We start from the raw sequence: 19,558 nt of genomic DNA on the forward strand, positions 1-19,558 counted from the left end.
ATTAAACAAAACTAAATAGTAGTAAGTGTTCTTACTATGCCAGTAGCCCCTGAGATGTTGAGGATCCTAGCAACTGACAAGATAGCTATTGTCCAGTAGGTTAATATACTGTACCTTGGAGCAAAAATGCATGATGTCTGGCTACTCCTATTGAAAAAAACAAAATCCACACTAATTTTCTTAGGAGGGAAACTCAGCTGTCACCATATGGATCACTTTTTGCAATCCACTGTCTTAACGAGTTAGGGTTCAATTTGTGCCTTGATTAAGTTTGATTCGTAGGAAAATGTTTTCCTGTTTTTGCCGTTTTAGTAATAAGCCCAAGTTTGTTCCTTTTAAACACTTCCTAGGTCAAGCTTTCTAGAGAAGGTGGTTAAGAGGTGAGGGTTTTGGAGAAAGAATAATCCAAGCAACCTGAGTGACCATGGCTTCTAAGAAAGGTGAAAGATTAATAATCACTTTTATGTTGCACTGATGATGGCTGCTACACCTTCCCTCTCCCCACAAAGTGCATTAAAGTTGCTATGAAAACAAACAAGCAAGAAACCCAAGCACTTTCTATAGCTATCATGCAAGAGCAATTCAGAGTGCCAGATGATGCTGATAATTATGGAATATGTTAGTAATTCTTCCTTGCTCTGGACAGCAGCCGTTCAGTTATTTTTTTTCTGAAATAGATACTTCAACTTGACACTTGCCTGGCTGATCTAGGATGCTCTGAGTGTTCTTTGAGGTCTTAGGGGCTAATAATGCTCAGGGATTTAGTGTCCTGAAGAACTCTTTAATCCTCTGCTTCCTGAAGCCCATCATAAGCCACAGCCTTCTGTCACATCCCAGGAATTACAGGCAGTTTGAAGGCTCCACTGAGCAACCTTTCAGCTCCATCTTTGGGGGTCTTAGGAGTTACCACCTAGGATTCCTTCAGTCATTTTGACCAGTATGTACTTCCTTCTTGTCACTCTGGCTCAGGTCACGCTCTAGAGGATTTTCCTTTCTGAACAACAGCAGCAAAGCAAGCCACACCATGGGTGAGATCAACCAAAATGCTGTGGAAAAATACCTCGAGGAGAACCCTGCGTTTGCCAAGGAATACTTCGACAAAAAGCTGCGGGTCGAGGTCCTGGGAGAAATCTTCAAGAACAGCCGGGTGCCGGTCCAGGCCAGCATGTCGCTGCCCGAGCTGACGCAGGTGGAGGAGTCAGCTGTGTGCCTAGAGCTGCTGTGGTCCGTGCAGGAGGAGGGGAGCAGTGCCGAGCTGACGGCACACAAGGTCCTGCAGAGGATGGCCCAGCTGCTGCAGGCCGACCGCTGCAGTATGTTCATATGCCGTTCCCGCAATGGCATGCCTGAGATGGCCTCAAAGCTGCTGGACATCACCCCGACCTCCAAGTTTGAGGACAACTTTGTGGTCCCTGATAAAGAAGTTGTGTTTCCCCTGGATGTCGGGATTGTGGGTTGGACTGCTCACACGAAGAAACCCCTTAATGTCCCAGATGTGAAAAAGGTAGGTGACCTTGGGGCTGGGGTTGTGGCGCAGTGGTAGAGGGCTTTCCTGGCATGTGTGAGGCGCTGGGTTCGATCCTCAGCACCACATAAAAAAAAAAAAATAAATAAATAAATAAATAAATAAAATAAAGGTAGTGTGTCCATCTACAACTAAAAAAAAATCTGAAGAGAAAAGTTAGGTGACCTTCTGATAGTGGGGCAGAGGTCTTGGCAGGGTCAGAAGGAACCAGTGGCAGACAGATGGCACCACTCCAGTGCCACTGGTTTGGTGAAAACCTGGAAGAGTGGGCAATGGGAAAAGGGGAGCACACAGGCCCAGCCATGCCAAATCTAGCAAATAAAAATACGTTAACCAGTTAAATTTAAATTTCAGATGGCCAGTAATGTTTCTCAGTATGCCCTTGTGTGTTGGACACCTTATCAGACACGCCTGCCTGGGCCTGGAAGAGGTCTCCACCAGTTCCCTACCTCCTCATGGCTTTGAAGATTCTTTTTTGAACAACCCCGGGCAAGCAGGGCACCCACTGGGGGATCAGCCAACATGCCCAATGCTCCCACACCTCTGATTCACAACCCTTAGAGGACAAGCAGTTCTTGGGGTTGGATCTGTCCATAAATCCATTCTTTCATCGATAGACCAAATGTGCCAAAAGAAAAAAATTACACCCTTTGAAATTTCAGATGTTTGATTTGGCTCATTACAAATGTGAATTTAGGAGATAGTTAAGTACAGTTTACCCTCCTCCCTCAATAACTCAGATCTATCAAGAATGAATGCCTATCATTAAATGGGACACTGGGACCACCCCCCCAAGACCAAAAGAACATTCTATTAATACAAGGCATTGTTATACCCCCTTATAAAAACAGAAAATTTAACTCTTCTTACCACTGCAATACATATTCATTTTAGAAAAATGGTAAAATATTAAACACCCAACACTTGGCAACATGAAACTTCCAGCATGGAGTTTCTCCTGGCACCCTGTCTCTGCACCCGAGCCCTACTGCTATGATTTCCTATTAACAAAAGGGGAGAAATGGATTACAACGGAGCAGAGGTGCCCAGGAGGGAGCAGCCCCTGAAATGCATTCTGTGCAGGGGTCCGTTGCCCGCAGGTGACCAGGGCAGCTGGAGAGCCAGGAGTATAATCCCCTCGGTGCCTCCTGAAGCTGATTACTGGAGGAGGCTGGCACAGGCCTGGGAGAAGTGGTTTGTCAAACATAAACAAACAATTGCAGGTCAGTCCTCAGGTGTAGGGGACTGCATCAGGCACTTAGCCCCTGCCCTCTCTTATAACCCTTCCTTCACGAAGTTGGAGCTGCTTGAAGTTTTCTTTTGAGGCTATGGCAGCTGCTTCCAGTGACTAAACAGATATGTGCCCTTAAGACAGGCTCCTCTTGACCCCAGCTCACAGGCTGTGTCCCCACACCCTGAGATTTTCTCATGGGAATATGCTTCTTCACAGTTTCCAACTGAGCCCACCTTCAGAATCACTAGAACATCAAATTTAAGAAGTTGACATTCAAGAATGTCTTTTCTGACTTTTTTAAGTACTGGGAACTGAACTCAAGTACCCTTTATGACTAAGCTACCTCTCCAGCCCTTTTTTTTTAAAAATTTTTATTTTGAGAAAGCATCTTGCTAAGCTGCCCAGGCTGTCTTTGAACTTGCGCTCTTCCTGCCTTAGCCCCCAGAATAACTGAGGCACCAATTATCTGGCTTTTCTGAGATTTTTTTTTTCTTTTTGAAGGAGGGGTGGGTAAATGATTTCTACTATAATACTTTAATGAGCTCAGGGCTCCACGTTGAGGAGAAAACAACAGAATAGAGCTGCTTAAAAGATGAAGCGGCACTGGCCTGTCACTGTCCATGATGGGCATTTCCACATGGACAGGGCAGTTCGGGGTGGGAGACGGGGCTGGGGAAATGGGCGTCTCCCTTCTCCTGATGACTCCTGCTGTTCTGGGTAGGACAGAGAAGTGTGCCCTACACCCTTCTGAACTCAGGGGAGAGCAAAAGATCTGATTTGCTTTCCATTTCTGTTTCCCCCCCAGCATGGTGTTTTTCAACTGTCTGTTCTTCAAAATCAAACAGGTAGCTTAAAAAAATTATTGATGCCTGAGTCTCTTAGGTGATTACACAGGACTCTCAGGTTGGGACACAGACATTGCTTTTTTTTTTTTTAAAAAAAAAAGCTCCCTAGCTAATTCTAATAGGCAGCCTATGCTGAAAGCCACAGATTCATTGGGTGAGCAGACCCAGGAGGAGGAGCTGAATTTCAAATTAGCTGTGGAATATGAGATTTGGGAAGGGCTCAGCGATCTTTAGTCTAACTCTGTCTGCTCTGTGGCAAATAGACAGCTGAGGTCCCTGAGTTGTTTCTCCTCCATAGTCCATGGTACATGTCTGTGAATGAGACAGGCCAGAAAGGAATGAAGCTCCCTGAGTCTGAGGCTAGCACTCTCCTCTTACCCTGCATTTCGCCATGATTTTGCCTGCAGGAAAATCTACAACAGGAAAGCAGGTGGAAACCAATGTGTTAAGTGAAATTTCTGATACAGTCATCACCTTTCTATTGCAACTTGACAATTTATAAAGCATTTTTTACATTCTTAATCTTATTTGATTCTGTCAAAGATGCTGTGCAGGAGATGGGGACCATTCATTGTATTTCCATCTGTGTAGTGGGAATCGGCTCAAGGCCAGGTAGGCAGGCTGTGTCAGGTTCAGAACAAAAACCAGGTCTTCAAGGCCTTCCTCTTTCTACCACACACGATTTTCATTCTGGTTAGCACCTAGACAAAGATGCGGAGCTGGGTACTCTCCACGTTGGGATCTTGAAGGTGGTAACAGGGACGCTATAATGGTGCAGGGCAAATGCTTTGGTGCAGAGCCAAGTCTGAGGTTTAGTAACTGTGTTATGGATTGAATTTCCACCAGTGAGAAATGGAGACAACGAAATGTATAGATTTAATGTACACAAGGTGCCTGATTCAGAGTAGGTGCTCAATAAATGCTAGTTATTATATGATTATCATTATGCCTGTACGACTTTGGGGACTGGGTATGAAGTGTCAATGACTTTCTTAAAACAGGTTAAAGGCAGGAAAACGTTTTAACAACAGGAAAGAGAAATATCCTCTTAGAGCTAATTGTTTCTTTTTCTATTGGGAAAGCTGTTCATTAACGGTACGGATGGTCCTGAATCCGACCCTGGTTTAAAAGAAAGCCACAGGAGAAGGTTGAAGTTTTCAATAATTAACTGGATGCCTAGAGATCTCTTTCTTTTCCCCTATTTCTTCCTCTTTACCTCCCTTGCTGCCTCCTGATTCCAAGGGTTAATGGTGTTTAATCAGGATTTAGCCACACTGAGATCAGGACGGATCAGGCATCCTGTTGCCCGAAACCATGTTCTCCGGTTGCCTTCGGGAGCTTCCTTGGGGGGAAGGAGGACCATCAAGAGAATTTGAGAATCCTAGAAACACAGGATTTACCCAAAGAACTTCACTAAGGACTATTTGAGTTAGTGAAAAAAAAAAAAAACTAGAAAGCCACACCTCCCCTGCCCTGTAATTTGATGGATGATTTATCCTGGATTTTCAGATGTGATAATGAGTATGCATTCAATTTTGAAACTTAGAAGGTGTTTTCTCAAAACAACCAAAGGAACTTGAGAATCTAGGATGAAATGGCATCAAGGTTCGAAGCTGCTGAGATAAATGTGTTTGGAGAGAAATGCTGCCTGACTCCCTGCGGTGGTGCATGCTTCTGGGTTTTATTTATTTTTTAGTGCCCGGGACGGTTGTGTAAATGAAGGTGACCACAATCTGTAATGGATAATAGGAGGAAAACAGGATGAGAGCTGGCCTAGGCAAGCAATGGATTAAGAGAAAGAATCTAAGAGTCTGGAGGTTTCCTGAGCTGAGGGTGAAAATGTTCCAGGAAGCAGAGAGAAGTAACAGATAACAATGGTCAGGAAAGAAATGTGGCTCGTAATGCATGGGACAGAATTGCTGACTCTTTGAGGAAGGTGCTCCTAGGCACAGGAGACTTGTATGCAACTAAGGGCATCTAATTTCTTCAGTGTTTAGAATTTGTTAGAAAAACTAGGACCCAAAGCAAAAGGGTAATTGCAAAATAGAACTACTTTTCACCTAGGATGTCCCCCCAAAAAGGCCAAGGTTTTTCTTTCCAGCATTTATTGAGCTTCTACTATGTATGATACACTTTCTGAGTGCCCAGCCATGCTATATCAAAACTGTTCTATCTTTACATCATGGACTCTAAGTAGTAGATAATACTATCCCCCTCCTTTCAGAGTAGGAAACAAGGACACAGAGTGTAAGTAACATGTCCAGGATCACATAGCTAGTAGATTGGGGCCTGGTTTTAGTCAAGGAAGTCTGACTCAAGAATCTTCTTCGTTATGTAATGCTGGTTCCTGAAGAAATAGTTGGTTTAGGTGTTTCTGCTTTGGGAAGGGAATAGAAGAAATCTGGGATGAAGGGCTTCATTGGATTCCCCCAGCCATCACCCATTTGCTTTGTGAATGGTCCCTTTTCTAGTGATTGACCTACTGAGTTTGACATTAAAATTACCTGGAGCACTAAAAGTACAGATTCTTGGGGAACAGACATTCCAGTTTGGGAGATTGGGACTTGGTGGGTCCCAATAGGTCTGCAGTGAGGTCTTGGAATCTGACTATCTGCTGTGGATTCTGAGGCACAGCTCTGGTCTGCTGCTCTGAATTGCATTCTCAGGTCTGTTGGCCATCAAGCCCTTGTTCCTCGGGGCAATTCTGGTCTGCAAATCACATCAGTGAACTCTCCTGTGTTTACCTCGGAATCTGATCAGAATACAGCCTCCAAGGTTGATGCTGCTTTTAGAAGCACCATCAACACAGGGAAAGGAAAAGAATACAACTTATATATGCATAGAATAGAACAGGACATTAATTTTGGCCAGTGAATCTCAGAGGTAGTCAGGAAGTTCACTGCTAATTGAAAAAGACCCAAGTTCAAAGGGAAGAATGTCAGAACTCATAGAAGGTTGGGTCTCCATCCATCTAGAATGGATAGTCTCTGAAATTGAAATAATATAATAACTGCCTTCTTTGACCTTCTTCTAGAATCATCTCCTATACACTAATATAGAAAGTTCATATCTGTGAAGATCCATTTTCCTTTATCCCAAAGAAAGAAAAAAAGTATATGAATAAAAGATATTAGCTTGGTAGAATATTAAAAAGCTAATAAGTACTTGATGCCGGCAAGAGGATGGTCTCCTCACACAGTGGAAGTACAGATTTCAGGCTTTCATGAAAAGTAATCTGTGCAAATTAAAGTTGCATAGAACCTGTCAATTCAGCAAAAGGGATTTACACTTTGGGAATCCATTGTGTAAAAGCAAAAGCAAGAATGATTAGTGTGGTATTGTTTGTTGGAGGGAAGGGGACTCTAAACAGAATCAGTAGAAGACAGTTGAATGGCTCTCAGAGCATCCATAGTGTGGGGTGCTGGGCAAGAAGCTAAGAGGTGAGTTCAAATCCATATGCATTTGTCTTGGGGGATGTCCACAGACATTGTGAAGTGATGAAAGTATTATATAAAATTAAGAAAAGGAGAAAAATAGAAATGAAATATCTTTGTCTATGCACATAGAAAGGCATAGAAGGAAACACTGATTTCCTCAATAGGAGATATTGAAAGGATTTTGGAGGATCATCATTATTTTCATTTATGTTGAATTGTAGGGGTGGACCCTTTTGTATTTGAGAATGAAGTCCCTGTTCCCAGCTCACTGTCCTCCCCTGCGCAGGCTTCCTATCTGTCGCCACCCTGTGCTTCTCCTTCCTTCCTTTTAGAATGTCACTTTCCACTCGGCTGTGACATACTTCTTTCCTCCTGGCCCGACCTCAGCCTAAATTAGACAAGCCACAGCTCAGGTAGGACACACTCATCTGCAATGGGAAATTTCATCCCATGCAGTCACAGAATGCGGGGTGCTGGGGAATGTTTGGAACCACTGTTCTGGGTCACCAGTTATCGTCGGTATGATTTGGATTAGAGGAAATGTCTTAGATCTACCTTCTACCAAAACGTGCCATTTTGACAACATGTGAACATGTTTTTCAGAACAACCATTTTTCTGACTTCATGGATAAACAAACCGGCTATGTCACTAAGAACCTGCTGGCAGCTCCCGTCGTGATGGGCAAAGAGGTTCTTGCAGTACTGGTGGCGGTGAACAAAGTAAATGCATCTGAGTTTTCCAAACAGGACGAAGAGGTAATGCTAACCTTGCGCATCCACTTAGAGGCGCAGTAAATAAATTTACTGTATAATCAGAGGAAAAGTATTGGAGCCATGATCTGTTCTTCTCTGCCGTCTGTAGGTCTTTACCAAATACCTCAACTTTGTCTCTGTCATCCTAAAACTTCATCATACCAACTACCTATACAATATCGAATCCCGAAGAAGCCAGGTAAAAGAAGGTGACATTAGTCATGCTGACCTGTTTTGACAAAGGGCCCCAGACCCTTCCTCTCCCTCATGGAGATTTGAGCCACATGAAATAGATCCCTGGTGTTCAGTCCTGGGTGTCCCCTCGTGTCTCCCTACCCCACCCCCTCAAACCTCCATCTGGATATACAACTGGGCTCAGCTTTTTTTTTTTTTTTTTTAAGACTAAATCCAGCATGGCCTTGGTTTCTTCATCTCTGAGATGGTGATGATAATTAGAGTTCCTATCCTTATGGTTAGTGTGACTATTAAATTGTCATTAGGAAAAAAAAATTGTCATTAAATCTCACATAAAGCTCTTATCAGTTCCTAGATCATGGTAAAGCTATTGATTTGAAGAAAAAAAAATCACTCCATGAGGCAGAAAGATGAAGAACAATATTTGTAGCCAGGATACCTGAGTCTAGAACCTCAGCTTCCTCATCTGTACAATGCAGGGATATTGTTGGGATGGGGGGCTTCTGATGTCCCTCCCCATTCTAACTCTCCAGGTCAGGCTACCTCTGACTAGTTATGAGTGCATGAAGGAGTCCTGCAGGTTTCTACCCACATGGCCAGCAGGAGCCAGTGGACCCTCTGCCCAGGAACTTTCTTGATATCCAACTTGAGAGAACTTGCCTTTTGGAGCCAAAACATTTGGATATGGGGGTCTCATCATGGCTTCTCTGCCTTCATAAACCCATGGCCTTGCAATGGGAAGGTCTCACCAGGGCCTTGCAATCCCAATACCTACTCCTACATTGTTCAGATGAGGAAACTGAGCTTCCAGACTCACATACCCTGATCACAAATTTTGGTTTTTAATCCTTCATCATCCCACTCAGATAATCTGAGTAGTTTGCTGGGTGCATAGTGCTCAAAAATAGAATCGCATCATCTAGTGACATGTGTTCAGTTTATTTGATGCACCTCCTGTTTTTTTTTTTTGGGGGGGGCAGTGAAATGCTAAACAAAGTGTGTATTTTGTTCTAACTGTACTTTTTAAAAAATATCTACTTTCAGATTCTTATGTGGTCAGCCAACAAAGTATTTGAAGAGCTCACAGATGTTGAGCGACAGTTTCACAAAGCACTGTACACAATCAGAACTTACCTGAACTGTGAACGATACTCCATTGGACTGCTGGACATGACCAAAGAGAAGGTCCTCATCGTTCCACACTGCAGAGCACCTATCAAATACACACCTCACGAAACGTGATCCATTGAAAAACAGATATGCTGTGTAAATCATCAATCATGATAGCTCACTAGAGCCAGTGCCAAGCAGGCATGGTACCCAGTAAAAGTGTGCATTTCTGAGCAAAAATGATCCAGGCTTGAATTTGGGCTCATCCACTCCTAAGCCATATAGATCATCACTAAATCTTTTTCTTTTTAAAATTAACTAATAGCCTTTGATTTTTAGATCAGTTTTAGGTTCATGAAAATTGAGTGGAAAGTAGAGAGTTCCCATAAACATCCTCCTCTCTCCCACCCCTCCCTCAGCCTCCTTTACTGTTGACATCTTGCATTAGTGTGGCACATTTTTTTTTTTTTTGCAGTTGAGGAAGCAATACTGATATATTATTATTTTAAAAGTTCATCATTTACTCTGTGTGCTGTGCAGTTCTATAGGTTTTGACAAGTGCACAGTGTTATATATCTACCATTACAATATCATACGAATAGCTTCAATGTCCTGAGAGTCCTGACCTCCACCTACCCAACCCCCTCCCTACCCCCGACTCCAAATCCCAGGCAATCGTTTTTTTTAACTGTCTCTATGTTTTTGCCTTTTCCAGAATACCATATAGTTGGAATCATATAGAATAAAGCTTTTACAGACTAGTTTCTTTAATTTAGCAATATGTATTTAGGTTTCATCTATGTCTTTTCATAGCTTGATAGATCATTTTAAAATTTTTATTCCTTAAATTTTTCCAATTTTTAACAGACAATAACTGTATGTATTTATGGGGTACAATGTGAAATTTTGATATATGTATACATTGTAGGGTGATTATATCAAGGTAAATAACGTATTTATCACTTTACATACTGATTTTTTTTGGTAGTGAAAGGATTTTAAATTTTGAAAATATAGTGCATTATTAACTCTGATCACCATATTTTAAAAATAAGTCTTGAAAACTTATTGCTCCTAAGTGAAACTTTGTAGCATTTGGACAGCTTCTTTCTAGCCCCACTGCCCCTCACCCTCAGCCTGTGGGAACCATCATTCTATTCTCTACTTGTGTAAGTTTGACTTTTTCAGATTCTACATGTAGGTGAAATCATGTTCTATTTGTCTTTCTGTGCCTGGTCTATTTCCCTTAGCACAATGTTCTCCAGGTTCGTTCATGTTGTTACACATGGCAGGATTTGCTTTATTTTAAAGGCTTACTATTCCATGTTTTCATTACCTACTCAATCATTGATAGACACTTAGGATGATTCCACATCTTGGCTAAACTTATTCCTTTTTATGACTGAATAATATTCTATCACATGACATTCACTTCATCTTAATTGCTTCTAATTTGTAATTATGAATAAAGCAGCCATAAACATTATGTGTAGGATATATATATATATATATATATATATATATATATATATATATAAGTTTTCAACTCACTTGGGTAAATACCAAAGAGGATAACTGCTGAGCCATATGGCAGGACTTTGTTCATCTTTGTAAAACATTGCCAGACTATCTTCCCAAGGGACTGTATCATTTTGAATATCCACATCCTCTCTAGCAGATGGTGATGTCATTGTTTTTAGAGTTTTGGCCATTCCAATAGATGTGGTGGTGTCTCATTGTTGTCTTAATTTGCAATTTCCTAGTGACATATGATGTTGAACATCTTTTCACATGCTTCCTTGCCATTTGAATATCTTATTTGGTAAAATGTCTTGTCAGATCTTTTGCTCATTTTTAAATTGCGTTTTGTGTTTTCTTATGGTTCAGTTTTAAGAGTTCTTTGCAGACAGGCTCAGTGGTGTGTGCACCTGTAAATCCCAGCACTCAGGAGGCTAAGGTTGGAGGATCATTTGAGCTCAGGAGCTTCAGATTGTCCTGGAAAACACAGCAAGACACCATTTAGAAAAAAAGAGTTCTTTACATATTTTCTACACAAGTTCTTTACTGAACATGTGTTTTGCAAATATTTTCTCCCGGTCTGTGGCTTATCTTTTCATTTCCTACCAGCAACTTTTGCAAAGCAGAATTTTTCAATTTTAATAATGTTCAATTTTTCATTTTTTTCTTTTATGGATTGAGTTTTTGGTGTTATATCTAAAAAGTCTTCACAAGTCCAGGTTCACCTAGATTTTCTATATCAAGATCTAGAATTTTATAGTTTTATGTTTTATATTTAGGCCTGTGATTCTTGTTGAATTATTTTTAATGGAAGATATAAAGTAAGTAGATTCTTTTTGCCTGTGGATGCTCAATTGTTCCAACAGCCCTTCTTTATGGTCTTTGCTCCTTTGCCAAAGTTCAGTTGATCGTATTTGTGTAGGTTTATTTCTGGCTCTCAAATTTCTTCCACTGATCTGTTTGCCTTTTCTTTTGCCAATACCACACCATTTTCATTCTTATACTTTATATCAAGTCTCAAAGTCAGGTAGTATAGTATCAGAATTAGTTCTCTGTCTTTTTTCTTCTTTTCAGCAAGTCTTTTAACCTGAGTCTTGGTTTTCTCTTCTAAAAAATAAGGACATCTTTTTATGTTGTGAAGTTGTGATATAATATACGGAAAATGTATAGTACACAGTAGGTGCATAATAAGTTACCATTTTGAGATTTTGTATTTTGAAAAAAATTTGAAATTTTTTTAAAGTAAAATAATGAAATATATAATATTATTCATAATATAATGTTTATTTCTCATTTTGCTTATTTTGTTGGAGGTTTGGTTGTTCAATATAGCTTATATGCTTCCTGTGATTGATGGCTTTTTTTTTTTTTTCAGAGTAATTGTTCTAAATGGACTAACATAGGCCCAAACATCAGAAAAGATGGATTCTGATTTTGTCTCTGGCACTTTCTAGCTGAGTATATTGGTTAGAATGCTTTGGGTTGCAAGGAACATGAGACCCAGCCAAAAGCATCTTTAACAAAATGATGTTAAAAGTCCCCTGGTTGGACAGTTCCAGCACTAATGTAGGTTTCAGTATAGACATCAAAGTCCCAGGTGCTTTCCTTTTTTTTTTTTTTTCTGGCAAGTTCTTCGCTACCTGCAAAATGTTGTGAGATCTCTTCTTATGGGGACAAGAAGATCCTTGCAGCTCAAAGCATGGTACCTAGACATGACAAAATGAAGAGATATTTCCTGCAAATGTCACTTTTATCTAGACACCTTTCTCTAGTAGCTCTTAAGCAGACTTCTCCCCTTTGCTGGCCAGAACTGAGTTACGTACCTGCCCTCTAACTAATTCAAGCACCTGATACAGTACCAGGTACAGGCTGGCCAGGGCCTTTCTTCCCTAAACAAATTATCATCAGATATCCAAATAAAATGAGATTCTGCTAGCAAGAAGGGGGGAGAGTGAATGAAGGGCAAGGCAACTGACATTGTTGCTGCTCTGAGTGACCTTGGCCAAGCCTCTTAACCGGTCTGGATTTAGTTTAGTTGTTTATTAAGGAAGTGCTCTACGCTGAGGACTTTGAACTACGTGCCAGTTAGTACGTATTATTCATTTAATCCTTACAACAATGCTCTAGTATAAATTCTACTATTATCCCCATTTACAAATAAAATAAAAAAGTCAAGCTACTTGTTTACAGTCACAAGTGTGTAAGCACTATTGCTGAGAATTATAGGTTTTTTTCAGGTCTAACATTCCAGAACTACATAGATTAACATAAATTTTACAAATGAATACAATTCAGATAAGATATGGTAGGTCATGAGACAGTTTGTTTAATAACGTTTAAATATATTTGCCTCCAGGAATTCTACGATGAATGGCCAATCAAGCTTGGAGAAGTTGAGCCTTATAAAGGTCCAAAGACACCAGATGGCAGGGTAAATACAAACATCATCTCTGATGCTGTGTGTGTATGGTGTCAGATTCTAAACTAGGAGGCTGCCAAAGGAGCACTGGCCTGGGAAGGTCTGAGTTTTTCTCCTGCAATGCATTTTTTCTTTAAAGTGGTGCTGGGGATTGAACTGAGGGTCTTGTGTGTTCTAGACTAGTGCTCTATCACTAAGTTACACCCTAATCCTTCTGCACAAGTTATAAGAAGTGCTGGATTCTTCTTCAGTTATGCTGGTTTGGGATCCCCAGGGAAGGCTTGGGTTCGATTTTCTTTCACCCTTGGCTTCAAGCTTTATGAGGTCAGGCACTATGTTTATTTATCTACTTCTTTATTCCTGGCACACAGGAAAGAGAAGTTGATGGCCTGCAATGTACAGGTCTAAGGTTCTTCATCTGCCCCATGAAGTAGAGAGACTAATACTTAAAGTCACTTCTGACTTTGACAAAGGGTCCACTGAGCCCTATTTCAGAGGTACATTTCAGATAAGTCAGTGACAGAAGCGGGCTGTGTCCTCATTGTGCCCAATGAACAAATGATTGTAGTTGAGGAATTATGTGATTTGTTCTAGTGAAGTTATTCACGTCAAGTGTTTCTATATAACAAAAAGGGATCACTTAAAAGTAGAAACAGACTGGTGATATGGTAGTCAAAGATTTCCGTCCCCCAAACTGAGTGAATTTCTTAGAAATGAAAGTTCAGCCTTAATGAATATAAACAGTCAATAATATTTCTGACTTTATTACAAGCTTATAATTAGTATATGAGTAGTTTAGCAATGCACAAGTTCTTAAATGAGGTGTTTTCTTGGGAAATAATTTCATGCTCATAATCTCCTCTCTTAGGAAGTCATCTTTTATAAAGTAATCGATTACATTTTACATGGGAAGGAAGAAATCAAAGTGATTCCGTGAGTACTGTCATGAAGAAATCATGGGAGTTGCTATATTGTTTTTGTGCATGGTGCATTTCTCTCCATAGCAATGATTTTATTTCTTCTAATCTCCCCCCAGGACACCTCCTGCTGACCATTGGACATTTGTCAGTGGGTTGCCAACCTATGTTGCTGAAAATGGATTTGTAAGTTATTGGACAAATTCAAATTCTAAATAATGCCCTATGAAACTCTTACTAGTTAAGAGAGAGTTACAATTGTCACAGCAAGAATGCACTAGATAAGGGTTATGGCTACTTCCTTTGCACAAGACAGAAGAGTCTTGACTACTGAATGTAGGTTATCTGGGGACTTTGATAGTCTACATGAAAATATTTACTCAGTGTGAGAAAGAATCACCCATCTCTCAACTTCTTACTCGGCAGCCACATGAATTTCAGACATCCTTTTGAAGTCAATGATTTGTGGAAGGTTTAATTTTATCTTAAAAAAATGGTCAATTTTTGATGCAAGAGAGACATGGTGGGGGGCACAGACAGATAGGTAGGGTGTGGGATTTCTCTGACATCTTGATCCATCTATTAATATTCTCTTAAAGACTCAAAGTATGGACTGCAACACATATCACTGATGGAAAGGCCAGAAAAGAGGAATAAGATGTTTTTCACCTCTTTAAACCATGCCTGAAGGGTGCTCAGCCCATTCAAATATATAATACATTCATGATGTATTTGAAATTAATGGATAATTCAAGATTCCTTAAACTATTTGTCTATAAATGCTCATAAAAACTATGAAATATTTTCACATTTTCTTTGTAAGAGTAGTATAAAAGCAGTCCATGTGGTCCAAGCACTCTTAAAAAGTGCTAGCCTTGGTGCCACAGGGTTACTAGCATTTGGTGTGGTGGGCAAAGCCACCTCAGTCCTGCTCACAAAATTGTTACATTCTCAGGAATTCTGTAGACAGATTGTTAAACTGTCATCAACTTGAAGCCTCATGGTGGGAGAATTTATTCCAGGCAAATGGGCAACAGATACAAACCAGAGGTCCCTGCAGGCACTGCCAGGAGAGCCCCTTCCACCAGCACCTCTCTGGAGAGCATGGTTCTGGTTTTATCTCATGTCTTAGAACAAATCACTTAGCATTTTTGGACTTCTGTTTTCTCATCTTTAAAAGGAGAAGCTTAAACTTAATTGTTAATATTCCTTCCAATCAAAATGCTGTGATTTTAAGTATCTAATATAACTTTGGTGGGAAGAAAGATATATATTTTTTTATTAGGATGTATTCATGCTGGGAAGGGTGGTGCACATCTATAATCTCAGAGATTCAGGAGGCTGAGATAGGAGAGTCACAAGTTCAAGGCCAGCCTCTGCATGTCAGAGAGATCCTGTCTAAAAAAATGAGGGGTCGGAGAGCAGGGTTGGGGATTTAACTCAGTGGTAAACCCCCTTGGTTCAATCCCCAATCAAAAAAGAAGAAGAAAAATATGCACTTGTGGACATGACATGAGGTACCAGTAACATAGAATAATCCAAAATGGAGTGATTTCTTGTCCATATGGATGGGAGAAATAGTCTCTGAATTCCAGTAGTTAAAATGATATTCCCACAGTGAATCCTTACTTTGGTGCAACCAAAAGGCTGTCTGGCTTTGTCCCTTCCTGTCCCTTTGCCACCTCTTTTTACTTGGATTTTACTGTAGGAAAAAAAAACAAAAAAGGAGCAATCCCTGCATCCATGCCTCAGGAGAATGGCCTGTTTAGCTTTCTCCTCTCCTTGGCCTGGACAGCTAGTTGCTTTGGGTTTGAAGGTGGGTTCCTCAGAGGCTGGGGGAGTGGGAAGGAGCTGAGAGGGGGTGAAATATCACCCAGTGACTTCACTGAGACGATAGCAAGTTTGGCCTAGCTGAGGTCCAGGGTGAATGCTTTGCCTCCTGGCAGATGAGAGCTGTGGATAAAACCTCGCTCCTGATGCTTTCTCTCTGATTCTCCTCTGTGGCTCCACCACACCGTATTTCAGGACTCGTGTCTCCTCTTGCTTTGCAGATATGCAACATGCTCAACGCGCCTGCAGATGAGTACTTCACCTTTCAGGTAACTGAGCCCTCAGCGAGGCCCAGTGCTTACTGGGTGCCTGCAGTTTCTCCTTCTTGCCCCACACACTGAGACCTACTTCCTAGAGAACCTGACCCACTCACCAGATGAGCCCCAGAACCAGTCCCTGTACTTGCTGGCCTGGTGACCCACTCCTCTCCACTCACAGCTCTGTGGTTTGTGTCCCCCACACCCCCAAGTTCATACATCAGTGGTATTTGTTGGTGGCCCTTTGGGAGGTAATTAGAATTAGATGAGGATGTGAAGTGGGGCCCCGTGATGGCATTAGTGGCTTTGTGAGAAGAGGAAGAGAGGCCTGAGCTGGCCCCTCTTGTCATCTCACCACAAATGCTCTTTGCCCTGTTGTGAGGCAGTAAGAAGGCTTTCCCCCAGGGGACGGTGCCATGCTCTTGGACCCTCCAACCTCCAGAACTGTCAGATATGTAAACTTATTTTCTTTATAAATTACTCAGCCTGTGGTATTTTATTACAGCAGCAGAAAATGGACTAAGACAATGACTTTCTGTTTGGACTTGATTGTGGGACTTGGGGACTCTTTTGTCCCCTTTCTGACTTCATTGAGTTCACAGAAAGCCCAGCTTGTCATTTCTGCCTTCCTCTACCCTGATTCCCTACCTCCCTGCCTGTCATACCTCCCCACCTATGATCTCTGCCACTGCCCTCCCCTGACCATGGAAAATAAGCTGACACTTGGCTCCATAACCTCTTCTGTCTGCCCACTGTGGTTATTGGTCTGTGTCCTGCATTTAACAGGCTGGTTAGAGCCCTAATCCCAGACGGGAGTGGAGACTGTCCTCCCTGGTGGGCACTGCTGTTCTCTGTCTCTCTGTTCCTCTGTCTTTTTTAAACACCATACACAGCGCCACCATTTTGCTGGGTGGAAAAGCCAGTCTCTTTGAGGTCTGAGTGGTGCATCCCCAGGAGCAAACGGAACCAGGCCTTGGTTACATGGAACATTCCCCTCAGATCTGCCTTCCTCTCCCTGTGCTCACTGACATGGAAACACACAAACACCACGGAATTATACTGGTTCTCACTTCTTTCTCCCTCTCAACTGAAGCCTCCATGTGACCAAGCTGTACCCAGCCCTGCTCTCTATAGTTCTACTGAGTGGGTGCCACGTTAGGACACACAGGAAAAGGAAGGGTCTGAACCTTGGGCAGTCTTCATCTAAGCAGGGAGTGAGCAGACGCTAGCCTGGGAGAGCTCGGCTGCCTGGGAGGTGCCTGGGGCTGGGCTTTCTTGCACCACACACTGTGGCGACTGCAGGAATAGCTAGCTACACAGAAAGGCAGCCTCCCTGATCACCCTGAGAAGAGGCTCAAGACCTCCCTGGGGCCTCAGGAATTCTCAGGGTGGAATAAACCTCCAGTTCACAGGGATTTTCCAGTTCTTCAGGGAACGGTGTGGTGCCCATGGAAATGTGTTTTTCTGACGTCCAACCACCCAAGGGCTGCTGACCAATGACTGCTGTGCTCTGCAGTTCACTGTCACATTTGCACCGTCGCCCTGCTTTCCATAGGCTGCTCCCAGCCAGTGACTGAGTGAGATAGAGGTACTAATGCGGCCCAATCCTGGGAGACAATCAGAATCCTCTGATGGACAGCGCTGGCCTCGGGAGGCTCCCACAACCCTGCAGACTGTCTAGAACTGCACTGTGGTCTAAGGTGCTCCCACACACCCTTGCATCCTTCCCCTTTTCCTGGGCCAGGTAGGGATGGTGTCTCTGTCTGACAACTCCCTCATACCCCTCAGCTCCCTCCCACTTCTCTCTTATAGGCTCCAATACCCAAAGCAAACCCAGCATGGAGCAGCTACCCTCTCCAAGCTACCACCCACCTTCCCTTTCTCTCTCCACCTGCTCATGCCCTACCTTGATTCCCACTCTTCCCTTTTGTACCTGTGAGGTTGGATGGCAAAGCCGGTGGTTTAGAATGAGCTGTTATCAGACAAACCTGCAAAGGCAGTGGTTCTTGGACATTCCTTGGAGGCAAGATGTATTAGTTTCCTACGGCTGCTGTAACAAATAACTATTTAATGGCTTGGAACAACACAAATAAGTCTCATCATACTGTTCTGGACATCAGAATTCTGAAATGGGTCACTGGGCTAAAATCAAGGGACAGACCGTGTCCCTTTTCAGAGGTTCTAAAAGAGATCCTGTCTCCTTGCTTTCTCCAACTCTGGGAGAAGGCTGGGCTTCCTTGGCTCCTTACCCTTTCTGTCTTCAGAGCCTGCAATTGCCCATTTTGATCTTACTCTATCATCCTATCTCCTTCTCAGATTTTGACGCTCCCCTTTGCACCACTTCTAAGTATCCTTATGATTACATCAGGTCTACCTGTAAAATCCAGGCTCGATTTAAGATAAGCTTATTAGCAACCTTATTTTCATCTGCTATCTTAATTCCTCCTTTTGATGTAAGATTCATATTCACAGGTTCCAGGGATTAGGATGTAGACATTTTGGGGGGCCATTTTTCCTTGAAGTGAATGGTGAGGTACATTCTTTAACACTAACTAGAATGACCCCAATTTTTCAGGAAAGAAGTACAAAGAATTTTTTCAGTTTTCAGTTTTTATTTTTTCTTAAGCTGAGATTCCTTTACTGGCAAAGCGTCTCAAATCATATAAACATGAACAGGCAGCAAATAAATATTTGCTAAAATATTGCAAAGTAGCTACTAAAACTTACTTGGGAGGCTTCAACAAACTTCACAACATGAGTACTTATGGTTGCGAAGTTATTTCGTACTCATATATATTTCCTGTTAAGGATTCTGTCCCTAGTTCATATGATGGTAGAAGCATATAAATATTTCTCAGTGTTTTCCAAGGATAAAGGCTTTGAGAACATCGACTACTGTCTTTTTTCTAAAGCTTTGACCATTAAGAGCCATAAACTGAAGTTTGGTTTGTCTGTTTTTCAATCCAAGAACAAAGACTAGTAATAAGTAAGAAACAAGTTATTCATAATACTTGGGTACATAACAGTCATTTATGTGCTTTATTATATTTTATGTGAAAATTTAGTAGTCTATGCGATAGTCCTTGCCTTTTGATAAGTTTAGGAGACAGCCTCAGAGACCAAAATCAACGAGTCTGAAGCATTTAGGAAATATCTGGACATTCAATTGTGTGATCCAGACTATAAGTGCTGTTGGAATGCTGAAAAAAGACAAGTTCCATATGAGTCAGAAAAGTTAGTGAAGGCTTTGTGGGAAAGACAAGACTCAACAGGGCCTCAAAGGTTGATTGAATGAGCCACGGGAGGCTCAAAGAACCAACAATGTGAGGTGTGGGTTTGAGGCTAACTTTGCCTTGTCACATACTATGCAGATGCTCTGTCATAGTTGTCACACTTGAGAGGACACCAGAATTATTAAGGGATCTTATTTAAGACACATGCCCAGAGACAACAAAGCTAGCTAAAAACAATCTGTTGCATGTGGTCTTTGGGCCACACTTTGAGAAACACTGAACCTT

At 41.8% G+C, this 19,558-nt stretch overlaps 1 protein-coding gene across 1 annotated transcript in view; it reads left to right on the forward strand.

Annotated features, from left to right (window-relative positions):
* The first annotated feature begins 973 nt into the window (after positions 1-973).
* Pde6c (phosphodiesterase 6C) overlaps positions 974-19,558 on the forward strand; it is a 50,302-nt gene continuing 31,717 nt past the window's right edge. The window contains exons 1-8 of the mRNA XM_046450190.2: positions 974-1,504; positions 7,645-7,797; positions 7,904-7,993; positions 9,034-9,174; positions 12,974-13,048; positions 13,905-13,969; positions 14,073-14,139; positions 16,005-16,052. Of these exons, the coding sequence (XP_046306146.1) occupies positions 1,025-1,504; positions 7,645-7,797; positions 7,904-7,993; positions 9,034-9,174; positions 12,974-13,048; positions 13,905-13,969; positions 14,073-14,139; positions 16,005-16,052 (1,119 nt within the window). The 5' untranslated portion in view covers positions 974-1,024. The remainder of the gene's footprint in view (positions 1,505-7,644; positions 7,798-7,903; positions 7,994-9,033; positions 9,175-12,973; positions 13,049-13,904; positions 13,970-14,072; positions 14,140-16,004; positions 16,053-19,558) is intronic.

The sequence above is a fragment of the Marmota monax genome, unplaced genomic scaffold, assembly GCF_021218885.2.
Source record: "Marmota monax isolate L192 unplaced genomic scaffold, Marmota_monax_Labrador192_F-V1.1 WCK01_AAM20220418_F8-fsc00004, whole genome shotgun sequence".
Lineage (NCBI taxonomy): Eukaryota > Metazoa > Chordata > Mammalia > Rodentia > Sciuridae > Marmota > Marmota monax.